Raw genomic sequence first — 16,948 nt, 5'->3', positions numbered from 1 at the left:
TTGTACACGTTTTGTTATTGATTCAAAAAAACAGAGGCACTGAAAGTATCCTGGGAGTGGGGACAACATGTTGGCCTCTGTCCATATATCCTCCCTCCCCCTCATTAATCTATAGAGAGTTAGTATTCCTTGGGAATATTTTTGCTCACTTTGTACTTTGACTCTTTTCACCCAGGATGCTGTGGATGGGGGGCTTTTTGGATCCCCTCAATACAGTATTTCGCAGTCATTGATCTGGCACTCAAAGCGTAGGACTCATCATCTTGCCTTCGTGTATTAAATTATCAAGACATACTGCACTGGAGAACCAATAAGTGCAGCTAGGGGATGATAAAAAATTTTATTTTATTTATTTTATTTTATTTTATTATTTTTTCACGCCCATAAGGCTTTTACATACATGAAAATTTTACAAAATATAAGTATATAAACAACATTAAATTTAAAAAATACAATATAAAGCAACAAAAGATAGAACGGTGTTAAGAAGTAAAGTTGGTTTAAAAAAAGAAGATGAGTATATAAACAGCATAGATTTAAAAAAAAAAACACAATATAAAGAAATAAAATAAAGGAACAAAATAAAGGAACAGTGTTAAGAAGTATAGTTGGTATAAAAATAAAAAGATGAGTGTATTAACAACATAAATTTTTAAAAAAAATACAATATACTGTAATAAAATATAGAACTGTGTTTTAAAGTTAAGTTGGTTTTAAAAAAATTAAAGCAATATATATATATTTCTATTTTTTTAATAAGCTAAAGAAATAAAATTAAAGGTTTAAAGCAGCTAGGTACATAATGTTATAAAATACAATATGAACAGAATATTAAGTTCTATTTGATAAGGAACATATATATTGATATTTAAAATTTACAAGACTCACGCTAAAGACATCGATGTTGTTAGCATATTGGTTCGCGAGTACATGCATCCGCATTACTGGCGAATTCGCGCTGTAATTGGTCGATGATGGACCGCAGTAGAACAAAGTATTACATCGGGTAACTCGACCAGGCACTCGCACATTAATCAAATTGATAAGTTCACAATAATCGAACATCGACATTATTATTTTAAACAAAAAAAGCAAGTCATTTAATTTTCGTCTGTTTTCTAATGTTTGGATGTTTAAATAATCATTTAAGTATGAGTAATTTATGTATTCAATCGGTATACTTAATTTAAAATTGATAAAACGCAAAAATTTATGCTGAACTCTTTCGATGTCCTTAACATGAACCCTGTAATGCGGTGACCATATAACTGAGTTATACTCGAGTTGACTTCGCACACATGATGATTGTACATTTATAATGTATTAAAAACTGTTTCTTTGTAATTAAAAAACCTATCTAATGTATCCTTCAGCATGGAGTTTCCCAATAAAGAATGTATGGTTAATAAATTATGCACAAATTATGTTATCTCAAAATTACTTAATAAATGTAAATCCTAGTTTTTTAATATTTTTTTTAATTGAACGGTGAACGGTTCTAATTATTATAAGAACTATAAAAATATTTAAATATGCAAATTCAAATTATAAGTTTTTCTCATCTAGGCCACGATTACAATAGGAAGGTAAAAGAGTTATCTCCAATAGGGAAATATTACATACTACAAATACCGATTAAAATATATGAAACGGATTAAGTATAATTAATTGTAGTTTTAAAATGAATATTGATATTATGGAGAAATGTTTTCATGCATAACTTTAAGAGTAAGTATAAAAAAATGTGTCACTAGAAAAACGCAACATGTTTGGCATTGGTAATTGTGACGTCAATGATGGCGAGGCCAATTCAATGATCGTTTTTGCGGGAATCCAAAATTAAAAATTCCTTTTTTTTATGCCACTAATAAGTACCTGAAAAAAATTTTTTTACTCGACAGTATTTCATACTCTTATTACTTTCTAAATGCAAAAAAAAACTTGATGTTTTCTTGTTGTGTATAAAGTAAAATCGAATTTTCTGTATAAAAAACAAGTATTTATATTTGAAAATTAAATGAACGTATTTATTTATAAGTTACTGACAAATTTGCTTTAAATTTTCGTAAAAATGTATGTATAAAGGTATGTTTTCAGACAGAAAATTTGATTTTGCTTTATAGACAATTTAAGGCAACTCTCTTTACTTCATTATTTTTGGTACGTGTATTTTGTACATACACAAATCTGGATTTCTCCCAAGGGAGAGTAGGTATATATTTTTTATTATTAACTCGGAAGAGTCTTAAATACATAAAATAAAGTAATATGCTAATTAAAAATACTTAACTTCAATATCAATACATAGATGGCGCTCCAACACGCTTATGAATGGTTTCTCATTTAATAACATATACGTTATATATATACAAAAATCAAAAATGTTACCTGTGTCGATATTCGCTAATAAGCGGAATGGGAAATGTTGTATTACGTAAAGTGGCCACTTAACCCAGCCAATGACAGGTCATAAGCCCTGTAAACGCTCGAATATCCATAATCCTGAATTTGAAAAAATTCTACCTCATCTCTGTAGGGATATTAATAAAAAATCTCTTAACTTCTATTGGAATTGGGGCCGTGGTCTAAGTAAAACGTACATATATCATATTTATTTTTACTTCAAAAAGGTTTAATTATTTTGTTCTTTACTGTACAGCGTCACATTTACAAACATACTGGCGTGTAAAATGTATGACAGAAGTGCTAAGTTGGTTCCTACTTATCAAATCCATTAGATTCTCAAATTACTTTATAACACTTCCAAAGCAAAAATACAAAAAGGAGACCGAAAAAAGGAAAATAAAATCTGTTTCTGTCAGATATTTGATTATGATAATCCTGAAAATATACGCTACCTAAAAATTTTGTACAGAATTTCAAAAACACAGGCTTTTTGCAAATTCGCTACTAAATAAGTTAGCAGTACACGACTGTATGTATCTTCTTTTAGTCTTAATCCTCGGAAATCATTTGCAAAAACACCCGCATCCTTTCTCCAGCCATTTTGACCGCGATCCTTGGCGGTTTTTTCCAAGAACATGGTGTGTGTACATATTTCTTTAATTTTATTGATTTACGGCCGACATTTAAAATGACACGGAAACCGAAAACTTTTAAAAATAAGTGATCATTTTTTTTTTTGCACAATGAGTTTTTCTGTGATCCTACGCCATTTATACTCGGCGTACCATGTTGGATATGAGCTTTCTCTACAATATTGTTAATTACGTAATTGATAGCCCAGAAATTGTTAGAGGTATTTCATATCGAGTCCCTGTCCGTAGAACTCGTCAATCTGTACTCTTCGACATTCCTAACTCAAAGACTAATTATTTAAAAAATAGCACTCTACGAAAAATACAGATTACCTATAATGACAGTTTTAGTGACATCGACATACTACATTGTAAATACCATATTTTTATCAGATCAGTTAAAGACATTTTAAATTTATCTCCTGCTTGGCTTTTAACTTTTATTTTGATTTTTAATTTTGTCTTTCAATTTTAACTTTTTAATTTTAATTCTTAATTTTAACTTTTAATTTAAACTTTTAACTTAATTTTAATTTAAACTTTTCATTTTAATTTTAACTTTTGCTTTTAATTTTAAACATTTGATTTCAACTCGTAAGGCGTAGCAGCCTCAGAAAACCAAAATTAGTTAGTAGTATCTTCTCTCATATGATTATTCAGGCTAAAATACATCAAAACAAAGTATCGGCTAAAGCATTGGTCTTATTAAAAAAAAAAAAATGTTTGCGTTTTTATGATTTTCCCAAATATTTAAATTTTGAGACCATTTTTAACGAGTTGTAAATAACTCACTATTAGAAAATGTGAATCAAGTTGGGGTAGAGTGGGGTTCGAATCTCAGAAACACTAGCCACATTGTGAATCGATCGTGTTAAAAATATCATCAACATTCCTACACTTTTTAGCAAACCTATTAATTACGCTATTGTAATAATTGACGTTGGTTCGGCAGTTTTATTTTATTAACATAAACGGCAAATCTGTTTTTTACAAAAAAATATAATACTAACATATTTGGCTAAATATATTTATAAAAAAAAAATAAAAATCCTTTTACACAAGATTTATAAAAAAATTAAACCTAAAAATTATACAAGATTTATAAAAAAAATTAACCCAAAAATTATACAACATATTCAGTAGAAACTTTAAACAATTTAAGAATAAATGAAAAAACAAATTTAATTATAAACTCTTTTAAAGTTATATAACAAGAAAATCGTAAGTACTGTTTCATATAGCTGGGCAAAGTGAACAAAAAAATGTATATATTATGAAATGTATAAATAAATAAATATAATTACCATTCACCATCTTTGAAAAAGTTCAAAAGGTTTGTTCTATAGGAACAATACCCTACACTAAGTAATATATCCGATACGTGGGAATAACTATTGCCGAGTTCATGAAGTATGTTCAATACGGCGTTACAAGTATACACTGTCTGTGAATTGTTGCTACAAAACGGTGACACCTGTCTAGTCATTCTTCCAGGCACCCTGAAGTTGATGAGAGATAATAGTTCAGGGCAATCCCATATTGAATTTACAATTTTGAATAAATTTAAAAGGTCCATAATTTTTCTTCTATAATTTTGTTTTAACAAATTCAATGTTTTTAGTAAAAAATCGTAAATTCAATTTTTTTTTTCATCCGGATATAACATTTGTTGCCTTGTACGTCTTTGTGGTATATGAAACATTATTAATTAAATATTTTCTGGGCAATTACACATGCTTCTGGCGTAATGAAAAACAAGTAATATTAATAAATGTTCTAAATATAAAAACATTTATCACACACAGCGTCCCGTATTCCTAAATTCAAATATCGCGAAGATTGAATATTTACTTTGGAGCGGAACGTCTTTCGCGAGTTGACGATAATGTAGAGTATTTGGCATTAATAGAACTGTGGAAAGAGATGGCGATAACGAGGGTGACATCTATGGCGCCAGGGGGCCGGGTCGGCTGCATCCTTCTTTTATATTATTTCTATAGCTCAGTAATCCAATAACACTGTGCACGAAATATCTTTTATTATTATTACAACGAGAGAAAGATATTCTAAAGAGGTTATGGATTAAGTGCCACTTATGCAAATAAACAAAATTTAAGAATCACATATACTTCATCTATATATATACCTGTAAAAGGCAATGTTCGTGTGTGTCCTCGATGGGCTGAATAACTACTGGGCCGATTTACATGCGGTTTTCAGCGAAATGTAGATCTTTGCAATGATCACATTTATAACTCTTATTAAATGGAAAAAAAATTAGGAGCGAAAATGTTATTTTCATCGTACCCAGGGCTACATTCGCCGAGAATGCATGTACAAGTAAAAGGATTTTATTTTTTTGTTTGTAAAAAAGTTTGTTTTTGAATGTTAACAAACAACTTTCGTTTTGAATGGATCCCAATCAGATTATTTCCTTAAATTCCTTATAATTTTAACCCATTAATTTCTTTTTACTGCATTTTTGGTAATGCTAAAATAATACTAACCGACATTTAATACATTTTTGAAAATCGCATTCCGTAATTAAAACTTTGAGTACCGGCCGAATACATAGAATTTACCCTGTGCCCGGCTCATTTTTGTGAAATTTCCTTCTTTGTGAAGGGTTTCTTAAAAGTTTCATAATTATAAAAATTCTAAATTAAATCAATTGAAACTTCCTATATTTATTTAAACTAATGCGAAACATTTTTAAATTATAGTTTTGCTAACATTGGTCTTTATGGAGAGCCACATTGCAATGTTCGCACATATACAGGGTTTCACTCCTTTTTTTGTGCTTTGTATCCCGGAGCCGTGTAAACACGTGATTATAATAACCACGCGTTGTGTCCCGGTCCCGTGTTTTCACGTAGTTTATTAGCAGCAAAACGTATCACCAGATGTCAATAAAATGCACTTTTTCAGACAGCTGGTAAACCATAAATATACTAGCCAGAAGAAAAACTCGTATTTGTGAAGAAAGTAACTAAGAAAAGGAATTACACATTTTAACGAAAGCGCTAGATAAAAGGAAGATATATTGAATAAAATATCTTCCATTTTGAATGCAGATAGAACAAAAGACGTTTCTAGAAATAATAATATAGATACACTTTCAACAATGCTTTAAGTAGGTCCAAATGTTTGTAGACAGGCAGGATTTCCTCCTTAGGTAGTTATTTAGATCTTAATTTGTTGCAACAGAGTGGGAAAACCCTTTGGGAAGGAAATATGGAAGTCTAGGTATTAACAGGGCTTCAGACCAGCTATTGGCTGGTTTAAGTGGCCACTTTACACACTGTGTAACATTCACCATTTTGAAGCATCCATATTTCCATAACTCTACAATTTGTTGACTTGTAAAACATTGACACATATTCAAAGCATTATTGATCAAACTAACTGTTAAGTAAATAACAGCATTTATCGATACTATTCCTGCCCGATTACCCTTCGTTCCCATCCTTCTTTTGACCCATCCTTATGGTACCTACCAAACATCGAGATAGAAGATATTCAAAATTAGAAAATTCGGATTTATATCAAAAACCAAACAACATTTTTGACTTGACATAAAATCGGATAAAAAGTGGTTGGAATTGTCGCGCGTCGTGGAAAACATTGTCTCATTTTATAGTTCATTTTGTCATCCAGTGCCAGAAATTGAAGAACATTCAGACCACATGAAAGGTAGGTATCCATTCCATGTTCCTATTCCTTTCTCAAATATTTCCCATTAACAAAATTGAATGAAATTCGATTTTCATTTACAATCCGCCATTTCGTTAACACTAACTCGTATAATAAAAAAACATAAATATTGGAAAATTGTTTTCAGGCGTTGCCTAGTAGGTGAACTGGTTCAGCCGGATGAATCTCACCCACATGACAAAGGTTACAGCTCTTTTATTTCACTAAAATCAACGGATAATGGAGTTGTGGAAATGTGGATGTTTAAACAAAGGTAGAATGGTGAATGTTACATAGTGAGTAAAGTGGCCACTTAAGCCAGCCAATGACAAGTCGTAAGCCCTGTAAATGCCTAGAATCCCATTTTTCCTTTTCAAATTATTATTACCTTTTATACATTGAAATGGATTTCTAAGTTGTTAAGATTAATTAAATGTAGTATAAATATATTATAAATACAAATATATTAGGGCTTTAGGGCGTAAGCCTGTGGATCGGCTTAAAAATAAAATTAATTAAACGCGAATTTTCAGTATGAAAAATAAAATACTAATTCTTTTTTTCAAACATCTTCAATTACATGTTCTGATGAAGATAATTAAAATTTTTGTACAAATACATTTATTGAGACAAAAAAAAAATTATAGAAAGGTAAAGACAATTTTGTTAATTTCCAATGGTATTCGCTAATAAGCGGAATGGGGAATGTTGTAGTACCTACTTAAAGTGGCCACTTAACCCAGCCAATGACAGGTCATAAGCCCTGTAAACGCTCGAATATCCATAATCCTGAATTTGAACAAATTCTACCTCATCTCTGTAGGGATATAAATAAAAAATATATACCTACTCCCCCTTGGGAGAAAATCCAGATTTGTGTGTGTACAAAAGTACACGTACCAAAAATAATGTTGTTAAATTCTTTATTTTCGATTTCCAAATTGATCCAAAATGTGAAGCGGGTGGATGAATCATTGTCCAGTCAATGCGGTGGCTAGTTAGTTCATTACTTCAAGAATTTTCAACAAAATTCTGATGCTCCACATTTTGGATCAAAAAGAGTTTAAAGGTTCATTTATATCCCGTAAGGCATAGCAACCTCACAAAACCAAAATTAGCCAGTATCTACTTACATATGATTATTCTGGCTAAAATACATCTAAACAAACTAACGGCTCAACCAACTACGAATAATTAAATGATTACTTTTTGTTCTTTATTAGTTTTTTGTGTTAATGAAAACACGTGGTACATGAACAAATCAAAAAAACTTTAAATTGATACGTTAGTTAATAGGTACCTACCTACTGTCGTAATATTAAAAATGCATTACTCGAAATTTAAAATAAATTTTAATTGTCAATTTTATATGCCCAAATGTTCATTTTTTTGTTTGAAACAACGAACATAATACCAAAAATTATCATACAAAGTTGACAGTTGCATGGTGGCGTTGTTAATATTTTACAGGAAAAATATCGTTTCTTATAATGCCAAATAAAAAGGTGTGTTAAAATACTCAGATGTCTTTTTTTATTCAACTTAAGTACAAATGTTATCTTTAAGTTTTATTGGTTACCCCACCGAAAATACCTTAATCAAATTTTTAAAATATACAAATACCTCATAGGGTCAGAAGAGAGCCGCAGAGGACGGGAACGAATTTAGAGCGAAATATAAACGCTTACTGCAAAGTAATGAAAAATTCATTTAGGTTTTTCTCATTGACCTGGATTCATATGAAGTCAAAAAAAGTATTACTTGTCACGAGTAATTTTATTTTTATAGTGTTTTTTTCATATTAATTAAATCAGCAAAGAAGAAGTTCAGTGCTACGGAAAATTGAATTCAAAAAATGTTTTCTTACACGCGGTAAAAATTAGCATTTAATTGTATGACAAAGTTTTTCGAAACTATGTAAAAATTAATAAAAGTTGTTTTAATAAAAATTAAGTACTTTAAATGGCGTCACGAGTTCTTGTGAATTAACCAAAAATAGAGCGTTGTTGTAGATTTCCAGTTCACGGGAAGATAATTTGACAATCAGAAGAACTCACCGAGATAACTTATGACGTCGCAGGGGGAGTAATTGCAAAACTTACAAAAGTCGTTGCTCCGGCAATTCGATACATATTTAAAAAAAAATTGTTATGTTATATTGTGGCAGCCGTCAACGGATTTCCAGTTTCCGGGTTGCCATATTTTTCGACGTTCTCCGTGTTTTGACGTTGAGCGAGTTTAAATAATTTGTACGGGATGTACAACTTTTAAATGTCAAAAACAATCGCTTACCTCAATTCTTACGTTGTGGGCCGAGCGATATAATTTGGATGTTTTGGTGGGATTTACGAAATTACGAATCATATCAATAATATCTATAATATAAAAATAAAATATTGTTTTGTTTGATTGTCTATTAAAAAATAATAAAAATATATAAAAAACAACTGAACATCCTCATTGATTAATTTATATTCTATTTAATTATTGGTGAGGTATCATAAAAAAATTCCAGATTCAGTTTTATTTTATTTTTATAATACACAGGAGTACAGTATGACGTGCTTCGTTTTATTGGGAATTTATCAAACTTCTTTGATAACGTAACAAGAAATAAGTATTTATTCCATCTGCCAGTCTGTAGTATTAATTAGCACAACATTATTTCCTCTGTCGTTCTTGCTCTAACTAAAGTGTTTTTTTTTCATCTTTTGATATATTTTACATGCCCTTATTTTATTTCAAAATAAATTAAGACTCATTATTTCTGGCTGCGATACGATCCCACTTACTATTTAATGATGCTCACATTTACACACACCTGAACACTTACTCCTACACTAATACACATAAACACACATCTACACTTACTCTCATACAAATACACATAAGCACACCGTTTTGTTGTAACGCAATTTAATAATATGTTTGATTCTTAATTAGAAACTTTTCTGTCTTTAAACTGTATTTTTAGAATAATACAATAGCATTGTCGACGGTTTGTTTCTTTAAAATAAATAAATAAGCCTTTGGTTTTAAACGCGAGTTTGTATATTACCGAATTGAATCGATATTATCGTTTTTTGGATACCTTTATAATAATTTGCATTGACAAACTGCATTCACAATTTATTTATTTATTTATGTTTTATTACAAATAAAGCATACAATACATATAGTACATTCTATACTCTAAGGAATTATTTTGAAAAAACTTTTAAAATATTGAATTTATGAATCGATTTAAAATGTAAGCATTACTATTTTCTTGCAGACCGCTGGCGTTCGGGAGACTTCTTCAAATAAAAAGACAAATGTCCCACCCGTTCCTGCAGTAGGAGTTTCAAGTCCTTTAACTGAATTTTATGAGGATGTAAATAATAATTTATTTTAATTTAGAGAATAAATAAGGTTAACCCTTAAAGCGTTGGTGAAATGGAAAAATAGTCGGGTTTGGTTTTTTGTAATAATTGTAATTTTATATTTTACTCCTACCTCCCATCTAACGCCAACTAAAGAACTTTAAAAAACCAAACAATAAAATGTTACTGAACTTTTTAAACTAGAATCTTTAAAATGTATTCTTAAATTAGCCACGAAAACTTGTGATAAAAATTATTATAAACACGAGACGCAATACAAGAATATCAGAACAATACCTCATTCAACATTCAATTTTAATTGCATTACTTTAAAAAAAACAATTTTTTTTTTTAAACTATTTTTATCTGTTCACTAGTTTATGTTTATTATTTTATATGTATACAGTATTATATCTGTGCTCTTTTTATTTGATTATTAATTAAAACTAATGTCTGAGCACCTGATGACAAACTATTATTGAAAAGTTTATCGGGACAAATATATTTTAATATTTTATTTTCTTCATAATGTATTATTATTGTGATAATGTGTATATTTTATTAAATGAAAACTCTAGGAAAAAAACATTCTAAAACAAAATATAAACAATCGAAACTTATGTTAATACAATAAGTTTCCCCAAAAAAATTAAGAAATAAATCGTAAAAAAAAATTTTCAACAGTGTTAAAAGTGTTTCTAATAAATAAATGTTTTTTATTTTAAATGAATATTTGGATGTTGCAATCGTATGAATTAAAATATATTTAATGTAAACAACGTAAGCAATAGAAACCATAACTTTTATATATTTTTTACTATTTGTATGTTCTTAACTTTTTATTAATTGACTTTATTGCTTCATTTTTAATTATTATTTTCTTTACTTTTTTTCATTGCTGTATGTTTTTTTTTGGTCCGACTGTGAGAAATCGCTAGTAACAATAAGTCCGCCATCTAATTGTTTATACCCTTATTTTATTTAAGAATAAATATTCATTATTTTTTTTATTTATCACATTGTACTCGTATATATTATGGTTATTAAGATTTTTTTAATATTATTAATATAATATACCAGTGATTAAAATTATACAATAAACTACCAGACGAAACAAAACGAAAGATTCAAACAACCTTTTTGAAAGATGTTCAAAATATTATCATCAACAACAGAGTATCAATAAAAAATTAAAAACGGTTTTGTTAAAAGAATGTAATAATCCGTACTGGGTTTATAAAATTTCCAATAAAAAATAATAGTAATAAATAAAAAAAGCGGCTATCGAAGAAAGGAAAAGAGTATATGTTTAGGGCCAAAAGTGTGGTTTAGGTAAAGGGGTTTTAGCAATTAGTTTGTCTCTGATGAAAAGTGCGTAGTTTAGGCGGGGGGAAGGGGGGTATTTTCCAAAGAATGTGTGATTCAGGCAACGAATTTATATTTCAGGCGAAAAATGTGTCCTTTATAAAAGTGTGTATTTTAAGAAGGGTAAATGTTTCACGCGAAAATAGTGTTTCTAGTCAATATCTACTTAAATCTCGATGTATCTGAAAATAAATTCAAAATATTTTTGTTTTATTATTTTAGGAGCCTGATGAAACAATTCAGGAAAGATTATGGGGCTTAACTGAAATGTTCCCGGAAAGCTTTGTCAACAAAACTTACTCGGTTGTTCAAAAAAGTTGGTGAGTAAATTCTATTCTCAATTTATATTGACATGCATATCTTGAAAGCGATACTTTTTTTTTGAGCGGGTGATATGTATATGCAGACTACACGTATGCAATACTTATAAATTGTTCTTTGGTTTAAGTGATGAGTGATTACATTATACATTGTTTAACACAAACCATTGCCTACATTGACAGAACAAATAGACAATAATAACTCTCAATAAAGACTCAATAATAAATAATGATTTGGCAAATTACAATACTTATGGAATCCTACTGGTAAGAAAGAGTTCCATGGTTCATATTTATTTATGTGTAAATCGTAGATATGACGCAACCCTGCAGCTGTAATTTTTTTTAATGCCATTGAATGTAACTAATTATCTACTTATTCCCTAGATCATATTATATTAACTAATAAAACATAATGTTTTCTGTTTTTCAAAAATAAAGTGTTATTACAGCATTGTTTCATCACACACGACTGTATATTTCTGCCTAGCATCCCAGATGATCACGATGAAAATTCGTTATAAAATTAAAGCACGGAAGCCATTATTACTCACGAATTAATTTATTTTTTTTGCGCATGCTCGTGTAGCTGTGATGTAAAACGAGATACAAAACTTGATTTATCTCTCTCATTTAAGATCTTGTATTTTTTGTTATGTTCAAAAAGACATCTTTATTTCGGATTTGGAAAGTAAAATTTATAAAATTATGCTGGATTTAGTACGAAAATATTTATCTGTTTTACTTAAAGAATAATTATTCGAATAAATGCAATACCACAATAAATCTGTGCAGTATAAGAAAAACACGAAAGTAAAACTTATAACAAGAAAGACTGAAAGGCTGTTTTTTTTATTCTTATTTTCTTTTTTTTTTTGCACCACAACTGGCCAGGAGGCCTAATTACAGTGGTGAATTACATAACAGAACAATTAGGCTTGAGATAAATCACATTTTTTACTTTTTGTGTTCTCACCGGGAATCGAACCCGGAACCTTCCGTGCGTGAGTCAAGCATTTTGACCACTACACCACGGAGGCCGCCGGAAGTTGCGTACTTTTTCCCTTGTTTATTATGTACAAGGTTTATATTAACTGCAAAAGGTATGTTCCTTCGAATTCATCTGACTATAGTGTGAGGATCCGGCTGGATAATCGGCTGTGGCCTTCTCCGCGTTTGCTTTAAGGAGAGGAAACCACAGAAAACTCATTCAGGAGAAGCCGGACTAGAAGCCGGATAGACATCAACAGACCTTCCGTTCGACTTTGAGAGCGTTCGGGATTTTGTGTCCTATTTCGATTTATTTCAACAATGAGACGCTGTTTTGTGACCGATGTTTGTGTGAAAAATACAGAAACAAATTAAGAAATTGGTTCGATCAGTCGGTTATTGACAGTAAGCGGGAGTGTACGCTTGTTATGTGACCAGCATATATTTGATTACAAATTTATTTTGCCATAACAGGCCTAAATTTTTATAAATTATGGAAAAGAAATTAACTAACAGTAATGTCTCTGCGCTTTTTTCTTTTCGTATGTCTGAACTTTAAAACATTCTCTCTTTTGTTTGAGGTAACACAATGTTACATTGCCGTGTGTAAAGGAATTTTGTAGCACAGCCTTTTAAGAGCTAGTAATGTGTTTATTCAATTACACGTCATTGATTGCTTAAGTTTTAGTTATATTTTTCATTACTAACAAATTATTTTTTTAAATCTGAACGTGCACCATGAACAGTTCATTAAAATCTTTATTAACAAAATCTTATTAAACATTTAAATGTATTTGTTCGTAATCTGATAAACTATCATTATCATATTATAACAGAGATGAAGAACATTTGAGAGAACGTACACTTTACACACTGTGTAACATTCACCACTCTGCCCATATTTGAACATCTATATTCCTTCAATTCTTTCATCTGTTGACATTTGTGAAGTTAAAGAGCTGAAACCTTTATTTATGCGGGTGAGATTCATCTAATTGAATTATTTCACCTACAGACTAGACAACGCCTGAAAATGTTATTTTTTCTATTTCCATACTTCTTCATGGACCAGGTGGATTTTTCAACAATATTTTGAGTTTGTTCAAATTTTTGTGGATAAGGACTGGATTCAACTCCCCGGGGAGCTGCTGACATTAACATATTGTAACAGAGATAAGAACATTTAAAAAAAGGGTAATATAGAAGTCTACATATGTTAATGTTAGCAGCTCCCCAGGGAGTTGAATCCAGTCCTTGTCTACAAAAATTTGGACAAACTCAAAGTTCTGTTGATAAATTGTCGGTGAATAATTACGTATTAATTGTTATTTTTAAATAAGCAGGCACATTTGAATGATTTTTGCAGGTGTGGATTTAAAGTTTTTTATTCCATCTCCCGAAAAATTTTATTCATTGCGGCAACTTCATCCCTTATATTATTTGTTCCTGTTGTATTTGAATTGGAGCGATCGAAAATGGATGAAATGCAAAAAAAACAACGTAAGCAGGTATATAAACACACTGGGCCTTACTCATAAACTTGACATAAAGTTACACCTAGGTATAGCCTAGAATACGAAAGGAAATACTATCCTTATTGCAGTGGTAGAATAAAGATGGTATTACCATCCTTATTTTACAACTATGCCTAGGCGTAACTTTATGCCTGGTCAGGGTCCACTTTGTCCACAAAAAATACCTCTTCATTTTTTCCGTGTCTTGGTAGTACAAAGAACGCAATGAGGAAGCTCGGTGTTTTTTTATGTAGTCTATTAAACTAAGAATTTTTATTTTTTTTATTTCTATGTATCGTATTTTGAGCTCTATGATTTATTAAAGGTTTTTTTTTTTCTGAAATTACTCCGCTCTCTTCCGCTTCTTCTCGGTCAGTTCTGCCGATTAGCCCGTTGACTTACCGTTAACCAAAATATTTCACAACTCCTGATCATTAATTGATTCATATGAACTAGTGACGTCGTTCAAAGTAGTTTGTCTTTATTAAAATAAATATTTGAAAAATTAATACATTTTTGAGAAACCGCCGTACAATTTAATGCTCTAATTTTTACCGTGCGCAAGAAAAAAAAACTGATTTCCTGTAGGGCTGAACTTCCTCATTCTGTATAAAACAGAACCAGATTCATGAAAGTGTAGAATAAATACCTATATTTTTTTGACGATTGGCTGACAATTGAATCTATTTATTTTAATTTACCAAAAACCGATTCCATCGCTCTCGGAACATTGTCAGACAGGGATGATTTTTCATTATCATGATCATACCCCTGTATGTACTCGAAGGTGAATAAGGCACTGAATCGGTTCACTATATCAATCATCTGTTACATATATACATTTACATACATAGGTAGGGTGATCAGCCTTACGTTTTAAATGCTAGTCCAGGAACATGTAACATTGCAGTTTAGAATCACCATTTTAATCATTATTGCACGTCGACCTTCCCAAAAATCGAACATATGGTATTACATGTCAAAAAGAATCAAAAGTATGGTTTTTAAGAAGTTAAAAACAGATAATTTAGGCGAAAGAATAATATTTAGGAAATATGAGATTAGACGGAGTTACAAAGTGTGTGGCATAACTAAAGTGCAATCGGCAGGACATTTGGCTAGACAGGGAGACACCAAATAGGCCCCACGAAAATTGAAGTGGAGACCCGGGCACAAAAAGGAGCGTCAAAAGGTCAGAAAAAAGATCGACCGACGTCGTTGTCCAGATAGCCGATGGTGCCAGAATGCGGAGAGGTCAAGCCAGAGACGAGTAGAAGGAGTTGGAAAAGGCCTATATCCTGCAGGGACGAGTGTGGGAGAGGGTGGAATATTTTGTAAAAGAAGCTGACGATGTCGCGAGAGCAATAAAATCGGTTATTGGTCTATTTTTTTTTTCCAATATAATTTGAAATTTGTGAGTCCTCATTAGGAAAACTATATAGTGTTAAAAATTTTTATGTGTTTCAAATCAAATTCACATTATTTTTTATTTCTCAAATCCCAATTTTGTTTCAGAGAGATTTTGATTTCTCTTTTGAAATATTGTTTGTCATCAGCTTACTTTATTTTATGTGGAAGCATATTAAACAATTTAGCAAAAAAATAGTCCTTGGACTTATGTCCAAATGTTGTGTTTAAGGGAGAAATATTTAAAATGATTTTATTTCTTGCCCATATATATTCATGTTCTGTTCACGAGCAGGTAGATAACGATGTCAATCTCCAAACCTGTCGAGCAGAATAATTTTAGCGTATATTAAGCTGATTGATTGCTAGTTTGCTAAATGGATTAAAGTGACAACCTGTGGTTCATTAAAATTAGAAAAGAGCTTTCCTAGGACTATAGTTTGTAACAATTAAAACTATTGTTTGTATTATATTAATGAATCAATGAAAATTAATGTCAATTTCATCAGTAAATTAAATAATAAAATATTTTTTCGGCACAGGTTACTCCAGTGAGGACACGTTATTTTCATTGTTTGATGTTGTTTATAATGTTGAATAAAATGAAGAGATAAATAAATAATCAGTTAATTATCCAGTTTCTTTTAGGTCCAAATACAGCAATGATCTGAGCCGAATTTCCTCCACCCATTCCCCGTTAGGGACTGCCATCTTCCACAGCAACTTTGTAATAGAAGCCATTTTTACAAAAGTCAAAACTACAATTAAGTTCAAAGTATTTTTTTTTTTTCGCCAAAACAAAGTTGGTTTCTTTGGAGCCGGATGCAGTTTCAAAAGTTTAACGGTAAATAATATTTGCGTTTTTGTCAAAATTGATTGGGGATTTAGTTCGTTGACGCCTTTTTAAAAATCAGTATTTTGATCAACAGAGGGAAAAATGCCTTTATTTCAATATCCATTAGCAAAAATCTTTTGCCTCCCTGTTGCTATCAACCTTTTTAATAATTTCAATATTATGTTAATTAATAAAAAACATGAAGTTAGTTACTAAAATAAAAAGTATCTATTAGTTGTAAATGTCAGTTGCTTAATATTTTTTTGTTTGTATTCATTAGAAATAAGTATGCAATATGTATCAAAATATTCTTCTGATTTCTGAAATAAATAATTTTCACTCAAAAACATGTTTACTTGATTATTAAATATAATTTTTACTGTCTTCGTTCGAGGGTTTTAGGTAGGATAAGTTGAACGTAATT

The 16,948-nt window shown here is 30.3% G+C and overlaps 2 protein-coding genes across 8 annotated transcripts in view; one reads left to right on the top strand and one right to left on the bottom strand.

Moving 5' to 3' along the window:
• The window catches only part of LOC148283743 (uncharacterized), a 119,674-nt gene that overhangs the window by 100,077 nt on the left and 2,649 nt on the right, over positions 1-16,948 (bottom strand). The gene's annotated exons all lie outside the window — the stretch shown is intronic.
• LOC148283744 (mitochondrial import receptor subunit TOM22 homolog) lies at positions 8,104-16,871 on the top strand. Of its 7 annotated transcripts, none has more exons than XM_088243329.1 (5): positions 8,104-8,236; positions 10,006-10,104; positions 11,681-11,778; positions 14,135-14,268; positions 16,338-16,871. In XM_088243329.1, the coding sequence occupies exons 1-5, from the start codon at positions 8,222-8,224 to the stop codon at positions 16,358-16,360; spliced, it is 369 nt and encodes a 122-aa protein (XP_088099455.1). In that variant the 5' UTR covers positions 8,104-8,221; the 3' UTR covers positions 16,361-16,871. The 7 variants fall into 7 exon arrangements, with proteins under 7 accessions (XP_088099455.1, XP_088099450.1, XP_088099453.1 ...); XM_088243324.1 differs by having other exon boundaries at positions 16,328-16,871; XM_088243327.1 differs by having other exon boundaries at positions 14,135-14,276.

Source organism: Micrasema longulum, unplaced genomic scaffold (genome assembly GCF_059751315.1).
Source record: "Micrasema longulum isolate JH-2025_06_02 unplaced genomic scaffold, ASM5975131v1 h1tg000206l, whole genome shotgun sequence".
In the NCBI taxonomy this organism is placed as follows: Eukaryota; Metazoa; Arthropoda; class Insecta; order Trichoptera; family Brachycentridae; genus Micrasema; species Micrasema longulum.
Note: the sequence above shows the minus strand (reverse complement) of the source record. Positions and strands in the feature narration are given on the sequence as shown.

What these genes read in the sequence shown, in the direction of transcription:
- LOC148283744 (XM_088243324.1), top strand. An exon ending in TAACTGAATTTTATGAGGAT is followed by an intron (nt 10,105 to 11,680) that starts GTAAATAATAAT and finishes TTATTATTTTAG; the next exon opens with GAGCCTGATGAAACAATTCA. An exon ending in TCGGTTGTTCAAAAAAGTTG is followed by an intron (nt 11,779 to 14,134) that starts GTGAGTAAATTC and finishes TGATTTTTGCAG; the next exon opens with GTGTGGATTTAAAGTTTTTT.